Genomic DNA, 21,020 nt, shown 5'->3' with positions numbered 1-21,020 from the left:
TTATAGCAAGCTTTCCAAAGAGGTGTCAGAATAATGCACTGACTTTAACCATAGCTGGAGGATGCTGGTGTTGCCAAGAGTTTTCTCTGACCTAGTGAAAAATGCATTTCATCAAAGTGCATAACTGCTGCTGGCACATGTGAGTAGACACAATTCTTCACAGCATTGCAAAACAACGTAGCCTATAGCAAAAATTTATTCTAAGTCGTCTCTGATGGTGGTGATAGTTTTCATGGGAATGTGCAGTATGGGAATGTGCATGGGAATTGTGTTTGTTAGTAACTATATTTAACAAATAAGCTCAGAAATGCTCAGAACATAGCTAACTTTTTGCTCATAGGCAATACACCCGGAGAACAGGGAAACAAAAGCATTCTCTTCCTCCTACATTTTTGATCTGTTATGACCTGCTGAAGATGCAGCAGCTTTTGATGCCCTTTTAAATCCTTTTCCAGTGAGCTGGAAGCTATGCCAGTGTCAGTATCATAGGGGTTAGCTGGGTTCTAGCAGAGGCAAGTGTCTCACTGCAGTGGCAGGTTTGGAGCTGAACCCAAGAGCTCTACGTTGGTGATAAATCTTGTGTCTGGCTGGCAGGGTTCACTGGGTCAGGCACAGGAGCCAGGTTACAGCCAGAGTCAGCCTGAGCTGGAAAGCAGCACCAGAGTATTCACAGGGGTGGAGCTACGCTAAGGAAAGTCATCGCTTCAGGACTCTTTGTCTTAATAGAGGTGATAATAATGAACTATCAGAAAGGAGGAAAGGAGGATACAAATTCTTGGGAAGAGACCCAGCCTGGCTGGGCCTGGGCTGAGTAGAGATATCTACTCAGATGAGTATGTCTGCTCTGCACATCTAGATCTGGGATGGCAAGAATAGGTAGTACAGAATCCCTTAAAATGGCTTTTGCAACAACCAAGTTAGTCTGAGAGAAATAGTATCTTCCCTCTTTTTTTTCTATTAGCTTTAGTATCACAGATAATCTGCATTTTGGTTATGTGCTGTTTCTGCACCTTATCAGAGTCTTGCTACGTGGAAAGTTCTGCACTCAGATAAAAGGGTATCCTTCTCTTACCATTAGTTATCAGCTTGCCATTGGCGACTGCTGGGCAAAGTGACTCGAACAGTATACTTCCAGCCACTGTACCGGCAGGGGTATTTTCTCCTATTTATTTTACCACAAGATGCTGCACAAGAAAATGGGAGGGGAATAGCTGGGTTTAAGAAATCAGGCAGAGGTGGGGCTCTGAGTCAGTTTATAAAATAGTCACTCACCTGCATGAGACATCTAAGCTATTGGTGTCTCTGGAAGCTGGGAGATGTAAAGTTGTACTGCCAGAGATAACACAGGACATTTACGTGACTGCGCCCACAATGGAGCCAGGCAGTGCTTTGTCTCAGGTAAGAAGGGTGCAGAGCCAAACAGGGTGTCTGGGGCCTCAGCCAATTGTGCTGCACATTGTGCACTGATGGGACTGCTCTCCTGACCTATCATTGACTTTAAGTGGCTGCACTGGAAGAAGAAATCAGTGCTTCAAGAACTCATTACAGAAATTAAAATGATAGTGAGTCAAGGAAAGGAAGGGAAAACTGCCTGGGGAGTAGAAGTTTATTTATAAAGGAAGCATTTTGTACATGTTGGGGTTTTCTTCATCTCAGAAACGTGCCATATGCAACCTTAGAAAGAACTATTAAGTGGCACAAAGATGTGCTTCAAGGTGAAATACCAATTAATTACAGGGTGTGTTTACTGGAGACAGGTTTGCTGCTACTTTAACAGCCAGAGCCAGGAGAAGCCGTCCCTGCGGTATGTCACCAGAGCCTGGAGCAGTTGTCACACCAAGGGTGGACCTTACTGGGCTGCTATGGCCCTGCCCAGCCTTGCTGGGGCAACACAGCATGGCAGTGGCCTCGCTGAGAGCATTGTCAACTGCTGAGGCTCCGTAGGCAACGCTGACCATGGGATTTCCTTCACTACTGTGCAGCTGTGAATTCCTAAGGAGGATTGCTGTTAGGAACCGGCATGACTTTAGCCCTTCTCATTGCAGGAGCTGACCACCCAAACCAGTCCACTGGATGGAAATATGCGGCTGAATTGTGATGGGGAACAGTGGACTTCTGCTGCAAAGGTACCGCAAAAAAGAATTTTGAAGTAGAACTGTAGAAGAGAATTTTCTGTTGGGTAGAGCCTGGGTGAGAGCAGATAGGTTTCAGTGTCTGCTGAGCAGTCTAATTAGGTATCATAACTCTTCCAGCTGCCTCCATGAAACCCCATCCAGCTTATCACTTTGATCACTTTGCTGTGCCGTCTTGCCTCATGTTCAAGTCCTACTGTTGTTTCTGTCCTTGGCAGATGGTAAATGAATCCTGCTTTAATAAGATTAATAGTTTTTAAAGAGTGGGTTTAACTAGGCTTTCTGCTGCATATGTCTTACCAAAGCAAATTTACTGCCAGTGTAGGTAGTAATAACCATGAAATTGAGCCATTCACTCCCACAAAGAGTATGGCACAATCCTGAACTGGCTTTTCAACACCAGATTTCCTGAATTAACCTTACTTCTGGCCTCTGCAAAAAGAAAGGGATCTCAGCTAAGAGTTTTCCAGGAGACTTCAGGCGTGTTAAATGAACTCCTTCCTTTTAGAAACCATGGGACCAGATGTGCTTTAATAGATTTTTTTTTTTTTTTTTTTTGAAACTTTTTCTCTCTAATTTACTGCCATTTAATAGAATAGAATCATTAAGGTTGGAAAAGGCCTCTAAGATCATCTAGTTCAACCATCCACCTACCACCAATTTTGCCCACTAAACCATGTCCTAAGAACTACATCTACCCTTTCCTTAAACACCTCCAGAGACGGTGACTCCCCCACTTCCCCAGGCAATCTGTTCCAATGTATTACCACCCTTTTGAGAAAAAATTATTTCTAATATCCAATCTGAACGTCCTTTGGCACAACTTGAGGTCATTCCCTCTTATCCTATCTCTGTTACCTGAGAGAACTGGCTGCCCTCGACCTAGTCGCAACCTCCTTCCAGGGAGTTGTAGAGAGTGCTAAGGTTGCCCCTGAGCCTCCTCCAGTTGTGAATGATGTCTTTTTCTCTTCTGAGCTAAGATGCTGAACAGAAAGCATTATGCCTACAGTTTAGGGAGTAAGCAATTCTTTCTGTTGTTTGGTTGAATATAAAATATGAAGATAAGAAAATACTGTCTAAAATGCATCTCTGCAATGCAATGGTCACGACAGGGTCTGGGCCACGAACCCACACTCTTAAGCTTTTTTAGGCAAAGCACGTACTCCTTTCCTGATTTGTTCCTCTGTGGTGCCTAAGCTGAGATTCCCTGGTTATGGTGGGACACGTCCACCCACATACCTGAGCATTTTGTTCAATCCCCCAGTGCTGCTTTTGGATCACTACAGACCATGAGGGTCAATCCATGGGATTCAGTTCCTGAACCTGAGTTGAACCCTTCCAGGAGAGTGCCTTCTGCAAAGCCAATGCCAGCCCCTGGCAGCACTGGCCCTTCCTCACTCCCCTTCCTCATTCCTGACCATGGCTCCCTGTTGGGCATCCCTTGCAGCCTGGCTCCCTGAGGGGCTCCACTCTCCCTGCATCGCAGTCATAACACCCAACAGCTGGCAGGCAGCTTCACAAAAAGAGCTCTACATGGCAAAATCAAGGTCAGCAGTTCTAATAAAGCTGCAGACAGAAGGCTTTGAACTAAAGTAAAAAATGACTAAGCAGAAAAATACAGACAGCACAGGATGTATTCTTAAATATCTGCTTTCAGTTTCCTTCACTCTATTCTGTCCTCAAATCTTTGAGCGTCAAGGGCTGGCACAATGCCTTCACCCTTATGAAATTACTGTACATCTTGACTCTGTACCTCACTTTTTCTGTCTGTGCCTCCCTTATTTCTGTGCCATTAGAATTAGGTTTTAGGCACACATGCAAGTGAATTGTCTTATCTAGAGCTGCTCTCTGGATTCTGATCTATGGTTTGACCCTGTCAGTGTGCACACTCAGTCACCATCTGTGCAGTAGAACAGTACCAATGCTCTTGGCTTTTCACAGGACTTGGTGCTTTGCTGTTACATGAAGCCTTGTTTTATCTGGTTCTTCACTAGCCTACTTGCTAAATGTTCCCAGTATGGATAACATATACTTGTTAGCCCCAGCTACAGTTGGACTAAACATTATGAGAGACACCAGGTGGACATGTGGCACTGAGGTATCTGGGTAGTGAACATGATGGTGATGAACTACAGGATCTCAGTGGTCTCTTCCAACCTTAATTATTCTATGATTCCATGACATATATTCTATTTGGTCTATGAACACTGATGCAGCACTGAGGATACTGTATGTTTAAAAGAACAGGAATGTGGAAAAATCATATTCCATAGCCCAGTAGTCTGAACTTGAGTCATTGCTGGATGGGAGCCAATCCCCACAGTAGTAATTTTATCACTTGCAAAAAGCCTAAAGCAGCTTTTCATTTTCTACCTTAGAAATTAAAAAAGTATCTCCTCTCCCAAATTAAATCAGAATCTTACCACTCTATGAAGCTGAAATTTGACAAGAAAGCAAAGCAATTCATCATAATTATAAAAATCTGCACATGATCTGTAAGAGTAGAGAAACCTTTCAGCCTAGTACATGGCTTAGATACTAGCAGAAGAAGCATGATATTGGCCATTTCTTAATCACATAGGAAAATTCAAATAAGCTGTTTACAGTTTGGGTATGTCTCTCTCTAGATCATTTCTACCTCCTAAATATGCTATTTACTTTTAACATTCATTCCAAAATTTTGCATGTGGCTTTATTTTTTCTTGCAGATAGAATCATCTCCATGTTACTTACTGACTGTGAGAGTCATAAGAGCAAGAAATATTCACCAGGCAGATGTTTGTAAGTATCTGTAGTGCTCTGTATGGACCCCTTACCTTTCATGGGGCACTAGCTAGTCCTTCTCCAAGGAAAAGGATTTTCTAGGTTTATTCTATGGCTGGAGAAAGTCCCCTGCTGGCATGCTTGTTCCAGAAATGAACAGTGTGCTTCTCTTTCCTTTGTCCTATTCTGTTTAGAGATGACTCTTTTTAGTGGGCATAGTGGAAATGGTTTGGTGGTTGGACCAGATGATCTTAGTTGTCTTTTCCAACCTTAATGATTCTATGATTCTGTAAGGTCACAGGTGTACCTATTGCACATATTATATGTGTTCATAAAAGGGACGAGAAGAAACAGCTACTGCAGTTTGTTGAAAGCAGGAAATGCAGAAAGGTCTCCTGCATTTTCCTCTGGAGTACATTCATACAACAAAGGACAAAAACTGACCAGAAGAATGGGGCAAACACAGGAAGTGAAGTAGCCTTATCACAAATTTAGCTTGTACTGAAACTTTCTGAAGGGTAACAAATCCAAAGTACTACAGCCTGCCTACCAGCTTCCACGGATTAAACCAGGTGAAGTGTCCTTCACTTCTGATGGTCCGCAGTTGTGTCTTTAGCAGGGTCTGTTGTGACAGGACAAGGAGAAATGGTTTTAAATGAAAAGAGAGGAGGCAACTGGAGAGGCTCTTAAGTACGCTGGTTGAGCTGTAGGTATCTCTGTTCATTGCAGGGGGATAGGCCTAGATGGCCTTTAAGGGTATCTTCCCAATCAGATGATTCTATGAAATATAATGGAGGATTATGGCTCTATTTATGTAGACATCAAGTAGCATTTTTTTCCTGTATTTTGGTGGGCTTTTTTGTTGTTGTTGTTTTGTTTTTGTTTTTGTATTGCTCTGTCTGACTAAAATGGAAACAATAATTGCTTTGTTCCCTTAACTCTTGCAGGAATAGTGTGATATTTTTGTTCTGAATTACTACTTGGAGGAAGGACTAGGAAAACTACCCTCTTCTACACATTACTCTGATTTTACTTTGTTTCTATTCATTTTTCAAAGTGTCCATTGGTCATGTTGGTTAATATATTTGAGCATGTTTTTCACTGACCAAACAATTCCTATTCGTCAACGTGATGTCTTATTACAGTTTTGACCTTGTAACAAATTACAACAAACCTGGCTCTTGGTGCAAGTAGCCTACATCACTAGTATCACATTAATTGTCTTCCAAACCAGCTGACAAAGTCACTACGATGTTGCTGAGTAGCAGCTTCTATATATTAATGAACCCACAAGACAATTTTTTTTTTCAAAGCAAGTACTTGTGTTTAAAGTCACTGCTCTGCATTTCTGCAGTGCTAAAGCTCCTTGACAGAAACCTTTCTGTCTGTTTAGTGGATCCTTACTCTGCAGTGTGGCATACTGCTTCCACCACAGCAGTCCATTTTGCAAGAGCTGAAACTGGCTCCCAGATCTGAAAAAGGTACCATAAGCAAACTTTTAGCCTGTGTGACAGTATAGAGTGCCACAGACTCATTGTTTTTTTTTTATTCTGAGCTAAACTGACGACACAGAAGGAGAAAACCTCTGTGTAATGCATTTATTATATATCTAATTCCATTTATTCAGAGGAGACTCATGTTCCTCTCCAAGTCTTTTTTTCTCCATTCCTATTATCTAAATTGTAATGTTTCTGTTGAAATTTATATAAATATGTATTATCGCGTCTCTCTTTGAAAGTAGACTCTCATTTTGTGCATGTCATTCTTCCCTCTTGAGCAAATTTTCACTTCAGATGTGTTTTTCTTTCTTAACCTACAGTAAGCCAGACTGATTGCTACGTGAGCCTGTGGTTGCCAACTGCTTCAGCTGACAAATTTCAGACTAAAACCATCCAGAATTGCAAAGACCCAGTCTGGAATGAAACCTTCTACTTCAGAATCCAGAGTCAGGTCAAGGTACTTAGCTGAGACTTCTCTGTTAACTGTGATCTACAGAGCACTGCCTTGTTTCATCTTTTTGCAAAGCACATGTATGTAATTGTCCTGAGAGGCAAAGAGAGATGCAGAAAGACATGAAAATAACATGTACCCTCAATATACTTATCCATGCCATGAAAGACAAGCATATCGCTCAGCCACGTGCACCTTTGAGGTGTCTAATTTCATGCTTTCTTATAGTTATATGTGTACATGGAGTTCATTTCTGCTCCATTTCCTTCCCTTCCTGCTCTCTTTCTTTACTTCCTCTCACTCATCCAAGAGGTGGAATAAAAATTGAAAAATTAAAAATCTACTGCTTTAACTGATACTTGTAACATTATTGTACTTCCCTTTTCAGAATGTGCTGGAGCTGGGGCTCTATGATAAGGATGTTGTCACTCAAGATGATCACCTCTTCACAGTGTACTTTGATATAGCCAAACTTTCCCTGGGAGAACAAGTCTTCATGCATTTCAAGTGTGATTCACAGGTGAGGTCTCAAATAACGTATAGAATTTGTTCACAGGAACCTTTTTTATCTGCTTTTCTGCCTAAAATGTTATTTGAAATGTCTTTCTTTATCGTTCTTGTGTATGGATTGCCCAACCACATAAAAGGGAGAAGTTTTTCCACCCTGACTTGAGAAAGCCTCTTCACTCTTGCATCTGTAGGCACACTGAATTTGGGTGTTGGTTTATTTGACCACAAACTGTATATGTCTCTGCAAAATTGCCACTTTGTTGAGCCTGCCCCCATCAAGGATCCTACAGGAGTGTGTCCTCACCAATAAAAATCACATGGTGCTTTTGTCATCACTTGCGACTTAACCTACTAATTAAGAAGTAAGGGCTCTGTGATCAGAGCCAAACGTCAAACCAGTCTAGTTGCTAATTACAGACTGTGGCATGACTGTTTGAATAAGGTGTCCAATTCGCGTCATTCAGCTTCATAACAAGAAATGTTCCTGTTTAGAGTGTTCCGGGAGTCTCTGAAAGTTGCGTTTGAAAAGTTCCAATATACTGAAAGGACAAGATGTACTGCATAGCTGCAGGGAAGAGTTGTCTCATCTGAGGGCTGGGTGCTGGGATCTTTATCCAGTGCCAAGCAGCACTGCTAACGCAGCTACCTTCAGCACCACTGTGCTGAGAGAATTTTCATCACAAATCTCTGTGGAGAATCTTGACATACTTTTAACATTTCTCAGGGAGGCCAGCATAACAACAGTGTAGGGCATGAGGACTGAAATAAAGCCCTGCTACCACTCTTAGGTGTGCTTGCACCTTGCACATGGAAGGATGTCTTGTGCAGTGAAGAAAATCCCATACCCTGAGTAGAAATTATGAGAAAGATGTGTTCTGTGGCTGTGTGGGATTGCTGATGCCATGCTCTGCCACCAAGCTGATCCACATGCAAGGCTGTCACATCAGCCTGTTGCACCTGTATGTGCAACCTTGCATATCAACGCTTTGAATCCAACCAGCCCACATGTTATCCATGGGAGTGGTACTGTCTGATAACATGAAGGCTAATTATGTGTTTAAGGAGTCTCTGCTGCTGGTTGTTCATCTACCAGCTGCAATTGGCTTCTCTGGAGCCTGTTTAGCTCTCTTTGGCAAGAGGGTGAAATGCCCCTACCTTGGCAAGCCCAGTAGCTTTACTGAGCATCACACTTGTCAGGCAGGCTCCTTTCTCTGGGGACAAGTGTCACACTCTAGCAACTAAATATCAGGATTGAGCAACTGGAGACTAATAGATGAGAAGATCTCCCTGCATGTTCAGCTAGAGCATCTCCTTTTCTCCTCACTTCTCTCTTAGTCTCTTGTGCATTTGCCATGCACCATCCAGTTGACTTTAGCTACACACATCCAAACTCTGCAGTTCATTGTCAATAAATATCTTATCTAAACCTTTCTTTGGGAAATACCAGATGAATAGAGTGTGGACTTCCACTAGCCCTTGAAAGAAATAGAAATTTTCTGCTCGTTATAATCCAGCTCATTAATGTCTAGGTGATCACAGATGCTGTATCGAAGCCTTTCATTTCTGCACTTTACAGTGGTTAGAATTTAAGATCTTCAGGCCTTTATAATATCTTTTTTTATCCTATATTAGTAACTTTTTAGTGTCCTCAATGCAATAAGTACTCTTGTACCCTTTGAGGAAAAAAGTAGACTACAAGACCTGTTTCTCTGTTCATTATCTCTTCTGTCCCCACTTGTGTTTTCCTCTCTCTGGCACTTTCTTCCACCAAGGAATTATGCTCTGTTCCACCACCCACAGAAGAAGTCTTAATGCTAGAATTACCTCTGCCCCGGTGCCCTCAATGTACTGCCAGACAAAGTGGTTGTCCTCTTCTGCAGCTGCTTGGCATACCACTGTTTTCCCTCTTTGCATCAGAAGGGTTTGGCTGCTCCTCTCAGCAGCCCCTTGTTCTCTTTACTGGCAGACTCAGTACGAGGCAACATCTCTATCAGGATCTGTTGTGCTGTGGATATCCCAGAAGAAAGGCAAACTCACCACTTTCTTTGTCAAAAAATGCTCTAGCGAGCATCCAGAATTGTCCTATCCATAAAAGATCTTGATACTCAGGCAGTCAGGCAAAAGGTGGCAGGTGCATGTGTTTTAAGTGTACTGCCAGTCATGCACAATGTGTGTACATATGTTATAAGAATGAGAGCTTGCATTATGAAAACCACCAGTAGGCTAGTGTGAGATATTTTTTTCCTTTCTTTATTTTTCAGAGAAAAGAGGAGCTAGAGGTGGGATTTGCATTGGATAATATGTGAGTAAATATGAAATGCAACATAACATAATGTGCCACTCAGGGAAGTGGTGGCATCACTGTCCCTGGAGGTGTCCAAGAAACACCTAAATGTGGCATGAGGGATATGGGGTAATGGGCATGGTGAGGATGGGCTGATGGTTGAACTAAGTGCTTTTAGTGGTCTCTTACAACCTTAATGATTCTATGATTCTATAATCTGCAGCAAAAGGAAATGGCAATTCAGAGACATGAAATAATCTCGCATTCATTGTCCAGTGTGCATCATTCTTTGGTGATGCTGATGACTAACACGGTTTCCCATGGAATCTGTGGTATGAGTGATGAACTGGTGCATGCCGGGATGACCTTCTGTGAACGTCAGACAGCCAGGGAAAATACCCTAAAATCTTTTCTTTGTCTTCTGTAATGGAAATTATTTGAGGACAGAATACTGGAACTGCTGTTCTGTTATGCTTTTGCCTTTGAGAATTGCAGGAGAACTTACCCCCTTCTGAGCATAACGGAACATGGAATAATCACTGGATCCTTGAACTAGAGTCCGTTTTTGTCCTTGGACAAACTACTATTCTTCAAAAACAGTTTAACCATCTGCAGTTTCAGCTTGGGGCTTAGTATGAAGTCACTGCACAGTTTGGCCCTGCCAGACCATTTTTTTGCTGAGCCCCAGCATGGGACCAGTCAGTATGATGATAACTGTGCCTTAACAGTGCAATGAGGAAACATGGCCACGAGTCACCTGGATTTTTTTCTTTCAGATTCAGTACATAGCTAATAATAATAAGGAGGAAAATGAGGAGAGGTGCGTGGTTCATGAGTTATACTGTAATTATAATGAGTTATTTAAAATGTATTTTTCTTCCTGTTTCCTAGTTCAGGCCCTCCTGAAACCATCGTTACTAATGGAGTACTAGTGGTGAGTGTTATGTTTTATCATCTTTCTTGTCCTTTTGCCATCCTTGTTTCACCTGACTCACAATGATCAGGCTAATATATGCTTCAGCTTTGCAAAGTTAGCATTCTAGTGCTGTTGTTTCCATCATTATCATTTGCCTCACAATACATGTCCTTACTTTCTCCCTTCTGAAAGCGCTGGCCCTCTATGCCACCCTGCCAGCCTTGCCCTGGCTATGTCTGGCTTCTCAGAGACTCCTGTTCCAGCCAGCATCTGAAATTAAGGTTGTGGTTTAGAGAGAATGATTTCATTGGGTCACAGCGCACTGCCTATGTAACATGTTTATCAACAGCAGTAGGAGCTTAGAGTGGGATACAGAATCTCAAACTAGGAAATTCTCAGTCTATGTGGTGTTTTACTGCTCGTGTCTCTTACAGTCTCGCAAGATCTGCTGCTTGGAAGTTCAGGTGGTTGAGAAGAAGAAAAAGGAAAGGAAATCTTCATCAAGTGAGATTACTTCTCTGTCATCTCTTTTTAAATCACAACTTGTTAATATTATGAAGGCAATTGGCTTAATGAAAGATTGGGGAAAAAAAAGCAACAAATGAAATCATGAAAACAGCCTTGTGGTACACTTTGTAAGAGCTTTTGTTTCCAATTTTGATAACAAAACTGCTGTGTCTGCTTCTGTGTTCTTTCTTAGAAAAGCAATTCTCCTTTAAAGTGCAAGGCTCATATGAGGGCACCCAAGACATTACGCTGGGATCTGATCCGGTCTTTTGTTCTCCCCATCCTGTCAAATTCCACTATGCCAAATACAAGCAGCCAATTCTGGATCTTACGCTACCAGGGAAGAAACCATCTCCTTCCTATGTATGTTGTTACTGGACTTTATAAAGCATGATAGTGGCATGTAAAATAACGTACGCCAAAAAGAGCAACATTAATTTCCATCTGTGGAAAGGGAGTAACGTTCATTTATATTGAATTTTCAGCACTCCTATTTGTGTGGTACAAAATCGGGTATTCAAAACGTGGAGCTTCATTCCCTTCCAAGTGGAAAAAAAATGGTCTTAGCAGAGGTGAGTGCCTGTTCCTTTGTGGGAGAGGTTGAGAAACCTGTATGTGGGCTTTTGCAGCTTCAGTGAGCTAGCTAGCTCACATAACAGAGGTCATATCCAACTCATCCCCACCCTTGTCAATACATCTGTTTGCCACTGACAAGACTGGTCCCACTGTGGAACAGCCTGGTTTCTCTGCATGGCACTGGGGGTCCCACCCTCATTGCACTGGTGTGGGTTAATGGGAATGGGGCAAGTAAGGTCTGCAGAGCAGAGTCTTCAGTTTCTGCTGGAGGAGACTGGGAACTCCTGACCCATTTGGTCATTTTGAAATGCTCTGATGATTACCAGGGTAGTTTCTGATGGAGAAATTATGCAAACAAAATGCCACAATCAAATACTGGTGGGTCTTTAGGTAATAAGACTAGTATGTATCTTCTACTCTTTGAATGGATGTGGGATACAAAGAAAGTTGTTACTCCACCCTGTCTTTACTTCATGCTTTTCCTCTTCTTACACATATGTGAGGCAGATGTACTAATGGGGATAGCACCAATCTCTTGCTGATGCTAAATGTTCCTTGCTAAGCAATTTTTGATCCAGACTTAAAGAAAATCCATATAGAATCAGGGGATGACAGGTTTTGTAGTGTATAACAACAGAAAAAGATGAACAAAACCTGCTGTGCAAAATAGTGCTATGGCTTTAGCCTCTCTGTCTGTTCTGTTATAGCCCAGGAAGGGTAATGCTGGCAGGGAGTTATAATGTGTAAATTATAATTACTTTCCTTGTAAGCAGCTGTTGTCCTCAGATGTTGCATTCACATATTAGTATTGGAAATTACTGAACAACTTCCCTGACAATAAACCATTCGGAACAATTCATGTGCACAGCTGAATTATTCAGAGCTCCCTATTTTATCTGCATTGCTAGGATGGCACAAGATTAAAGTCTTCCTGAGACTGCAGGGAAGAGAGCTAAACAAATTATCATGCTTATGCTGTTTTGCATTCTTGCTTTCCAGGATAAAGGATTTGATTTACACACAAAGGCAGAAGACTGGTAAGAGACTTCTCAGAAATTGCAGTAATGTCTTTTGTTAGGTGTTTTTCATTAGAATTTTATTATTATTTTGATAACTGTTAAGGAAAGTTCCTCTTTCCATCACTTTCATGCAGCTTTGAGTACCCATTTGACAAGAAAGAAAGAATTTTCCGTAAATGCAATATTTTGTGGGTTTAGTAAGTTCATTTGTACTGAAAATTATTGCTTATCTACTGAATGTAAAATAATTTTTTATTTCTGATCTTTGCTCCAGCCCAGACCACCTTGATGTGCGTTTAGGGTTTGACCTCTGTGTTCAAGAGCAAGACTTTCTACGCAAAAGGCAGAAATGTGTTGCTGCTGCTCTTAAGAAGGTTCTGCAGCTGGAAAAGGATCTGCTGGATCATGAGGTCTGTAGGGAAAACATTCAAAACATCTAATGAGTGCCTAGCATTGGGAACACATCGTTTGATACTGAATGTTCACTATTTCTGTGGCTTGTGTAGCCATTTGTTTATTCTTTTTCCTCCTAAACCTTCCCCACTGCTTTCTCCAAAACTTCAGTTTTGTTTTTTTTTTCCCCCATGAGACATACCCTGGCTAAGTCCCAAAATCTGCACTCTTCTCTCCTGTTTACTCCTCACTTTCATGGCAGTGAAGGATCCAAAATACTGCACCTTATTTCAGTGTACTCTGATTCTCTCCTTCATCTGCCATGTCACTTTCCCAGTCCAGATGTATTGCTTTTTCTTCCAGTATTGTTTTCCTTGACATTGAGATTAGATTTTTAGCGGTCTTAAAATTTCCATCCATCTTTGCCTTGTTGTCTTTCTGCAAGTGTTACTGTCAAGAACAGAACACTGACCCAGTTCCTCTATCATCTATCCTCTTCCTGTTCTTATTTGCTCCATCTTCTCATACACTTTCACTTGCTGTTCATTTCTAATGCTTTCGAATGTCTTTATAGCTTAACTTTGTGAAGTTTCTATTCCTTTTTCTCTTTGCTACCTTGCCTGCCTTGCATAACCTTTCCTTGGCTATCACCCCTTCTTTCCCACTTTTTTCCCCCACCTTTAATTTTATATACACTTCTAGAAGTGCCCCATTTCTCTAATCTCACCCTGTCATTTATGTCACTTGCAGACGTTATCCTGAGTTTGACTCTTCTCCTGTTTCAATTTCATTGCAAGCCAGGCTAGATATACCTTGTACAGAAATATCTTCCTCTATAGTGTTTACTCAGTCACTGCCATCCTTGCTGACAATCTTCTTTTTGACATGTGAGATTTCTTTTTCCTGCCTTTACTGCCAATGCTTTCTCTCTTACTGTCACACCACTCCCCGCCTAGCTGCAGGTCACCTCCTGATGCCAGTCCTTTTTGTCCTTGTGTTGCCCAGACCCCTGTGGTGGCCATCATGACTACAGGAGGAGGGATGAGGTCTCTGACCGCACTGTATGGCAGTCTGCAGGGGCTGAAGAAGCTCCATGTCCTGGACTGTGCTACATACCTGACTGGCTTGTCTGGTACAACTTGGTGAGTAGGACTAGGCAGCTTCTCATGGCTTTCCTCCTCATGACACTGTAGTGCTGAGGTAGTCCACTACCAACACCTTCTCAGTTGTCCTTTTTTTATCTCTTTCCAATGACAGATTAAAGTCTTTGAATGTGGAAAAATCATGTAATTTTCAACAGCATGAAAATGAGAGTTCTTCTAAAAACAACTCATGGAAAATTTTTCAAGTCATTTTGATTCTTAAAAGAGAGCACAACAATATCTTGAGGAACACACGACTGAAAAAAATCATAGAATCACAGAATCATATAATTGTCTGAGTTGGAAGGAATCTTTAAAGATTATCTAGTCCAACTCCCCTGCAATGAGCAGGGACACCCACAGCTAGATCAGGGTGCTCAGAGCCCCTTCAGCCTGACCTTGAGTGTCTCTAAGGATGGGGCATCCACCACCTCTCTGGGCAATCTGTTCCAGTGCCTCACCACCCTTATTGTAAAAAACTTCTTCCTTGTAGCCAACCTAAATCTTTTAATCTGAAACCATTTCCCCATGTCTTCTCACAACAGACCGTGATAGAGTCTGTCTCCTTCTTTGTTAAAAACCGCCTTTAGATACTGAAAGGTCACTCCCAGGTCTCCCTGGAGCCTCCAGACTGAACAGACCCAGCTCTCTCAGCCTGTCCATGTAGGGGAGATGTTCCATCCCCTGGATCATTTTTGTAGCCTTAAGAGTGGAAGCTTTTACTTAATTTAAAATTAGGAACTGAAAATAGAAGCATGAAATGTATTCAAACCTTTTTTTTTTTTTTCCTCTTCAATATATTTCCTCTTCCTAGGACCATGTCGAACTTGTATAGAGATGCTGACTGGTCACAAAAGGATCTCGATAAGCAAATAAGCGAGGCTCGAAAACATATGACAAAATGCAAAATAAATTCCCTTTCCTTGGAGTATTTGAAGTTTTACAAAAAGCAGCTGCACCAGCGGAAAAGAGAGGGCCGCAAAACATCTTTTATAGATCTCTGGGGGCTCGTCCTGGAATCTTTGTTGCATGATGGGGTACAGTATGTCATAAAGCAGAGTGGCTTACAATTTTCTGAAAATTAGTATCTGTAAATTATACTTTCTTGCTTGTTCTGAGAAAAGTAACTTGCTATGAGACTGTGTATATGTAAGCACAGACATTTTCAAAATGTTTGGTGATAGTTTTTTGGATATCTTTCTGGGGTGGAAAGCATCATTCTTGCTTCTGAGATTTTGAATGTCTTCTGATAGAATTGCAAAATTAGTATTTTGAAGAAATACATTATTTTATGTTAAGATTTGTTGCCATGTTCTTCAAATATTTTGTTTCAAAATAGCAAAGTTAGAGAGAGCATCTTAATTTTAATGAGATGTATTAACAGACTTGCAGGCTTTTGACATGTGTGAGGAGTCTTTCATAAACTTGCAGTGTAACACGTTAAGATTATTTTAACCATCATTATTGCTTTCTGTTCTTTAAAATTTCCTTTAATTTTCATCAATGGTCATTAAATAGTCTGGCATTCCAGGTCTTGCTGACATTTGAGTAAAACAGCTCTCACAGGAATTCTGGAAAATATGGAGCATCTCAAAATTTAAGGCCAGCACGTTTTACTTTAGAGGCAGGACTTTTACTGCACTATAAGTTTAGGTCCAGAGAAAATATTACTCTGCTAATTTTTGTCTCAATGTAACTATATTTCTGGGATCACAGAAAGACAACCATAAACTGTCTGATCAGCAACGGGCCATTGATCGTGGTCAGAACCCATTGCCTATCTATACTGCGGTCAATGTCAAGAACAACTACAGCACTCTGGATTTCAAAGGTAATCATGAAATTTCTGAGAGTCATTTGTCTTTATATTTGAATTGGTCAATCAGGGAGCAGTCTCTTTAGATAGTCTAAAAAAAGCCCTCTCTGCTAAAAACCAGAACCTCGGCTGATGTATAACTGACATAACGTCCTTGCAGCAGAATTTTGACCTCTGACAAAGCAGACTCAAAAATATTCATGTCCTTCCGTGTTTGCTGGTCTTCACTTGTATCATGCTCATAATTCCCTGCTATTTGTCTGAAATATTAGACTGAACTGTAGAAATTATTTTCATTTTTACCTTCTTTCTTTCAATGGTAGCAGTATTTTTATTCACAGCTAAGGAACTATAGTAAAATGTTGTTTTCTTCTTTGTGTTCCTTCTTACAGAATGGGTGGAGTTTACCCCTTATGAAGTAGGATTGCAGAAATATGGGGTTTTTGTTCGCTCTGAGGATTTTGGCAGTGAGTTCTTCATGGGTCGGTTAATGAAGAAGCTTCCTGAATCTCGAATCTGCTTCTTAGAAGGTAATCTATTATCTTGAAAACAACTGAAACTTTCTTTAGTTTTGAGTTGCGTAAACTAAACATTATCAAAGAACAGGTGCATGACAGGCTGGGGAGAATAAGTACCTCATCTCTGAATTAATGCTTAGTGTTGTAGATTCAGCTGATAACAATAGAATCCAGGTCTCTGGGAACTGATGGTTCTGCCAACACTACTCCAAGAATGTGACCTCCAGAGCAGCTCCAAATATGCTGCCTCTTGCCATCTCACTGGTAGTTGGCAATTTCTGTACTTCCTATAGACAATCTACAGGAATGTTCACACAGGTTCTCCCCTGCACTGGGGTGTGTTTGAGCATGTCAGGACCAACCCACTCCACACAGCTTGCCTTGGCCATGCATTCATTAGCTTGAATGCAGCCTTCTCTTTCAAATAAATAGTTGCTGATTATGGAAGCTGAAGTTAAAAACTCATTTTAAAAACAAATTAAAAAAGATATATTGCAGGTAATCCATTACCAGTATAATTCCCCATCAAATGCCTCATATTGCAAGTTTTCATCCTGTCTTTTTAAACAAGCTTTGTGATACTTTGTTTTAGACTTAGCTCTTTAAATCACATAAAAATCTAACCATTACTTGAAACACAATATGTCTGTAAGACAAAACTGGATACCAAAATAAGGCTTAAAAATCAGCAAATTAAAATGGAAAATTAAAAATCCAAATTCAAATGGGACAGCTTCCATTTCAAGTAAACTAAAGAAAAACATTAACCTTGTGAACTTTATCTCATGATAACAGTTCTGAGATTCATGACGTGTGTATACTTGAGTTAGAGAACTCTTTTCTTTCACAGGCATGTGGAGTAGTTTATTTTCATTGAATGTGTTATACATCTGGAATTTGTCCCATTCATCAGAGGATTTTTGGCACAGGTGGACCCGGGACAAAATGGATGATATAGGTTAGTTATACTTTTTTCTTACCCCATGTACTTACTATTAAAGTCAGGTAAACGGTCACACCCATCTACATGAAATACACACCTTATATTTGGCATTTTGAAGTTTCTTTAAAGGCTACATGATTTTTTCAAGAAGGAGTCACTTTTAAAGTCTCATATTGTAGAGCATAACTGATTAATGAAAAAATCTCCTGTCCAGTGAGGAGCACATTGAGGGCTGTAAAGTGTTCGAGATTAATAAGATTGTTTTGTAGACAATTAATAAAGCAAAAAGATGTTGACTACCTCAAGCAGGAGCTACGGTAATACAAACAAGTACAACAGTACTTACCATTCTGAAAGCCTGCTTTCAGTCTATTTCAGATACTTTATTTGAGGATGCGTATGTCTGGAGCAGGAATTTATTGCTGCTTGCTGCTGGATTTTGTTTCCTATCCAAATATGAACTGTGTAAGGAAATAGCATTTGGCTGGTAAAAGTAGTATTCTGTTTTCTTTTTCACTTTGCATCTTGTGCTCATCAAATCTTTTCATCCCAGGCTTTTAAAGTCAGTAAAACACTGATTTTATCATTATTTATTTTTGATATTTTGAGGGATTACCTTGTTGTATGCAGGTAAAACTTAAAAGTCTCTCACTGTGCAGAGGAAGAACCTCTCCTACCACTGAAGCCCCATGATTTGAGGACTCGCCTGCTCACACCTGCCAGCCCCCTCAGCAGTGCCATCCGTGATGCCCTCACCGAGCGCTTCTCTGTTGCCCAGGAGCACAACTTCCTGAAGGGCCTGCAGGTGCACAACGACTACCTGGAAAACAGGCACTTCTGCAGGTGGAAAGGTAGCAGAGAAAAGCAGGGAAGGACTTGTGTGCTTGGGAAAGGAATTGACTAACAAGAGAAAAGGAAAACACAGTTTCAATATTAAACACATCCTCCATGGTTAGAGACCATGTTTGGGCAGAATCACTATTAGGTCAGCCAGCTGTGGGACACTGGGGAGTAGAATGGTGCAGAACTGAGCTCCACAGCAACAATTTGCCAGCAGAACACACCTCCTGATGCTGGGACATCAGGATCTGTTGGTGGTCCTCGTGTTCTTATGTGGTGGGTACACAAACATCCACCATGAATCTTGCCAGTGCAGGCCTCAAACTAGCTCTAGCTGGAGTTGGGAAGACAGAAGTGAAGAGATATGGTGACTTCCCCTTCCCAGAAGTCAGTTACCAGTTAGGGTTCTGCAGCTGTGGTTTAGGTGTGGAAAACAGACTAACCATTTTTGCACGATTGCATTTACAACATGAAATATCTTTCTTTTTAGATACTGTGTTAGACACGTTTCCCAACCAGCTGACACAATCGGAAGAATACTTGTCTCTAGTAGATACAGGATTTTTCATCAATACAAGCATCATGCCACTTTTAAAACCAGAGAGAAAGGTGGATGTCATCCTGCATTTAAATTACAGTGCTGGATCACAGATACTGGTGAGAGAAATTGAAGTGATCTCTGCATCTTCTTCAGTTAGTGCATTCCTGGATGTTTTTAACACTTTGGTGCTTTTGATACTGCTTCTCCTAGAAGTCCTAACCACTATCACTTCCAGCTTATTGCTGCAATGTGATACTCCTTTTATAAGTTGTACATATTCTCATTTGTTTTTCTTGTGCAATATGACTGCTTTGTGATAAGAATTCATGGTAAACAAATGCCTTCTCTTCATGGTTACTGTGCTTTTCAGTTAGGGCTTTATAACTCTCACAACCAGCTTGGAAAATGTCCCTTTGGACTCCAAGAAATCCTGATCCTATCTTCTTATTTAAAACTTAGTATCACTTTGTTCATTGATCCAGGCTCTGGACCAGACCTGCAAATACTGTTCAGAACAGGGCATTCTATTTCCCAAGGTAGACTTGAGTGAGGAAGACAGGAAGAACCTGAAGGAATGTTACCTTTTTGAAGATGCTGAGACTCCAGGAGCACCAATATTGTTATTTTTCCCACTAATTAATGATACCTTCCAAAATTACAAAACACCAGGTATGTAATCAAGCATGTTAAAAAATAATAACCCGCCCCCACCCAACAATTTACATCATGAACTCTCTCTACAGAGAGCCCTCTCTGCGTTCTGTTTAGAGCTTTCTTGCCCATGACAAGAGTAATTCCCACCTCTCAGCAGTGATTTGTCACTCCTTCCTTGTAGGTCAGAAGCGCTCTGAGTCAGAAATGGAGGATGGCAAAGTTGACCTCTATGGCCGCTGTTCCCCTTATTCAACCTACTCAGTCACATATACGGAGAAGGCATATGACCGCCTGGTTCAGCTGGGTGAATACAACATCCTGAATAATGAGGAGCTCATTATGCAGGCCTTGCACACAGCAGTGGAAAGGAAAAGGCAGAAAAAGAAATAATGTCAAATGAAGACGCTTTTGTGTCCCTTTGTGCTCCCTTGTGACCTGCTGAGAGACTAGGGCTCCCTTAAAATCAGCCATCAGACTTCAAGGGATTCCTGCTCAAACCTGCTAAATGACATTCTCAGATGAACAAAGAGATTGAAGAGAAACTTTATTTTCCAAAGAATTTCACTGCAACAATTCATTGCAATTGCATTCTGACGGTGGAGTACAGTTTGTTGTATGGAGCGGATTATGGAGAGGCAGGAGGAATAATGTGCTAAGATGATCATAAACATGGTGCTAGACTTTGAATGTGTTAAGCATTTCAAGACAGACCACATTAAAGGCATATTTTATTAACTTAACTTGTGCTTTATGTTTGTGAGGTGGTGGTGAGGGCAAAAGCAGTCTATGGGCCAGGTCTGTGGCACATTGTAGGCAACTGTTTAGAGGAAGAGAGATGTATGTCATGTAGCATCTCGAGTGCACAGATCACATTCAGAGGTGGCTTTGGGCAGGGACAGAGGCAGAGGAGGCACAGGCCATCAATAATACCTGACAGGCCACGAGAGCAAAATAATGATGATGAAGGCCTCCACTGCCTATCTGCCATACTTCTCAGTATACTTCCTCTCTGTCTCCTCCTGCCAGCTGTGAAAAAGACAGGAGTGTAAACCTGCAGAGATCTCAGGCAGTTCTTGGAAAGTCTGCCATAGTAGGCACATCCTTCCATGTGGCAAGCTGCTGCAGGAGCTATGCCTTCCAGGCTGTAATTCTTGGACTACCTCTGTAGCATGCCCAGCACTGATGTGCACATACAGGGCTTCATTTGCCAATTTGAGGCTGCCTAACCTAAGCCTCTGTCACTGTTCCCTGGGTGAAAGACTTTGAAGAGCATTTTCCTTGTACCCACAGCAGAGATTGTCCAACACCTTTTGTGTGCATCTTACTGCCTGATATTCCCTAGGGTTATGATGCTTTATTACTTGTTCATTGGAAAAACAACAACAAAACCAACACAACAACAAAACAAAAAATTAGGTGAGAATTAGCCTCATAAAATGAGAAAGCATGCAAACCTAGATCATGGATTCATAGTAATCTGAGTTTGCAAGAATATTTATTTTCAAATACAGAAATA

The 21,020-nt window shown here is 41.2% G+C and overlaps 1 protein-coding gene across 1 annotated transcript; it reads left to right on the top strand.

Moving 5' to 3' along the window:
• The first annotated feature begins 1,280 nt into the window (after positions 1-1,280).
• PLA2G4EL6 (phospholipase A2 group IVE) lies at positions 1,281-20,244 on the top strand. Its single transcript, XM_015287113.4, has 21 exons — positions 1,281-1,398; positions 2,046-2,126; positions 4,841-4,913; positions 6,715-6,851; positions 7,234-7,365; positions 9,617-9,657; positions 10,531-10,573; positions 10,990-11,059; positions 11,256-11,425; positions 11,548-11,634; positions 12,638-12,675; positions 12,932-13,067; positions 14,056-14,192; positions 15,007-15,229; positions 15,909-16,023; positions 16,401-16,538; positions 17,377-17,484; positions 18,129-18,320; positions 18,800-18,966; positions 19,333-19,519; positions 19,686-20,244. The coding sequence occupies exons 1-21, from the start codon at positions 1,372-1,374 to the stop codon at positions 19,892-19,894; spliced, it is 2,511 nt and encodes an 836-aa protein (XP_015142599.1). The 5' UTR covers positions 1,281-1,371; the 3' UTR covers positions 19,895-20,244.
• Positions 20,245-21,020: the final 776 nt, after the last annotated feature.

The sequence above is a fragment of the Gallus gallus genome, chromosome 5 (assembly GCF_016699485.2).
Source record: "Gallus gallus isolate bGalGal1 chromosome 5, bGalGal1.mat.broiler.GRCg7b, whole genome shotgun sequence".
NCBI lineage: Eukaryota > Metazoa > Chordata > Aves > Galliformes > Phasianidae > Gallus > Gallus gallus.
Note: the sequence above shows the minus strand (reverse complement) of the source record. Positions and strands in the feature narration are given on the sequence as shown.

Coding starts and splice junctions, on each gene's coding strand:
- PLA2G4EL6 (XM_015287113.4), top strand. CDS start 1,372: ATGGAGCCAGGCAGTGCTTTGTCTCAG. Junction 1,399..2,045: donor CAGGCAGTGCTTTGTCTCAG/GTAAGAAGGGTG, acceptor TTCTCATTGCAG/GAGCTGACCACCCAAACCAG. Junction 15,230..15,908: donor AATCTTTGTTGCATGATGGG/GTACAGTATGTC, acceptor CTGGGATCACAG/AAAGACAACCATAAACTGTC.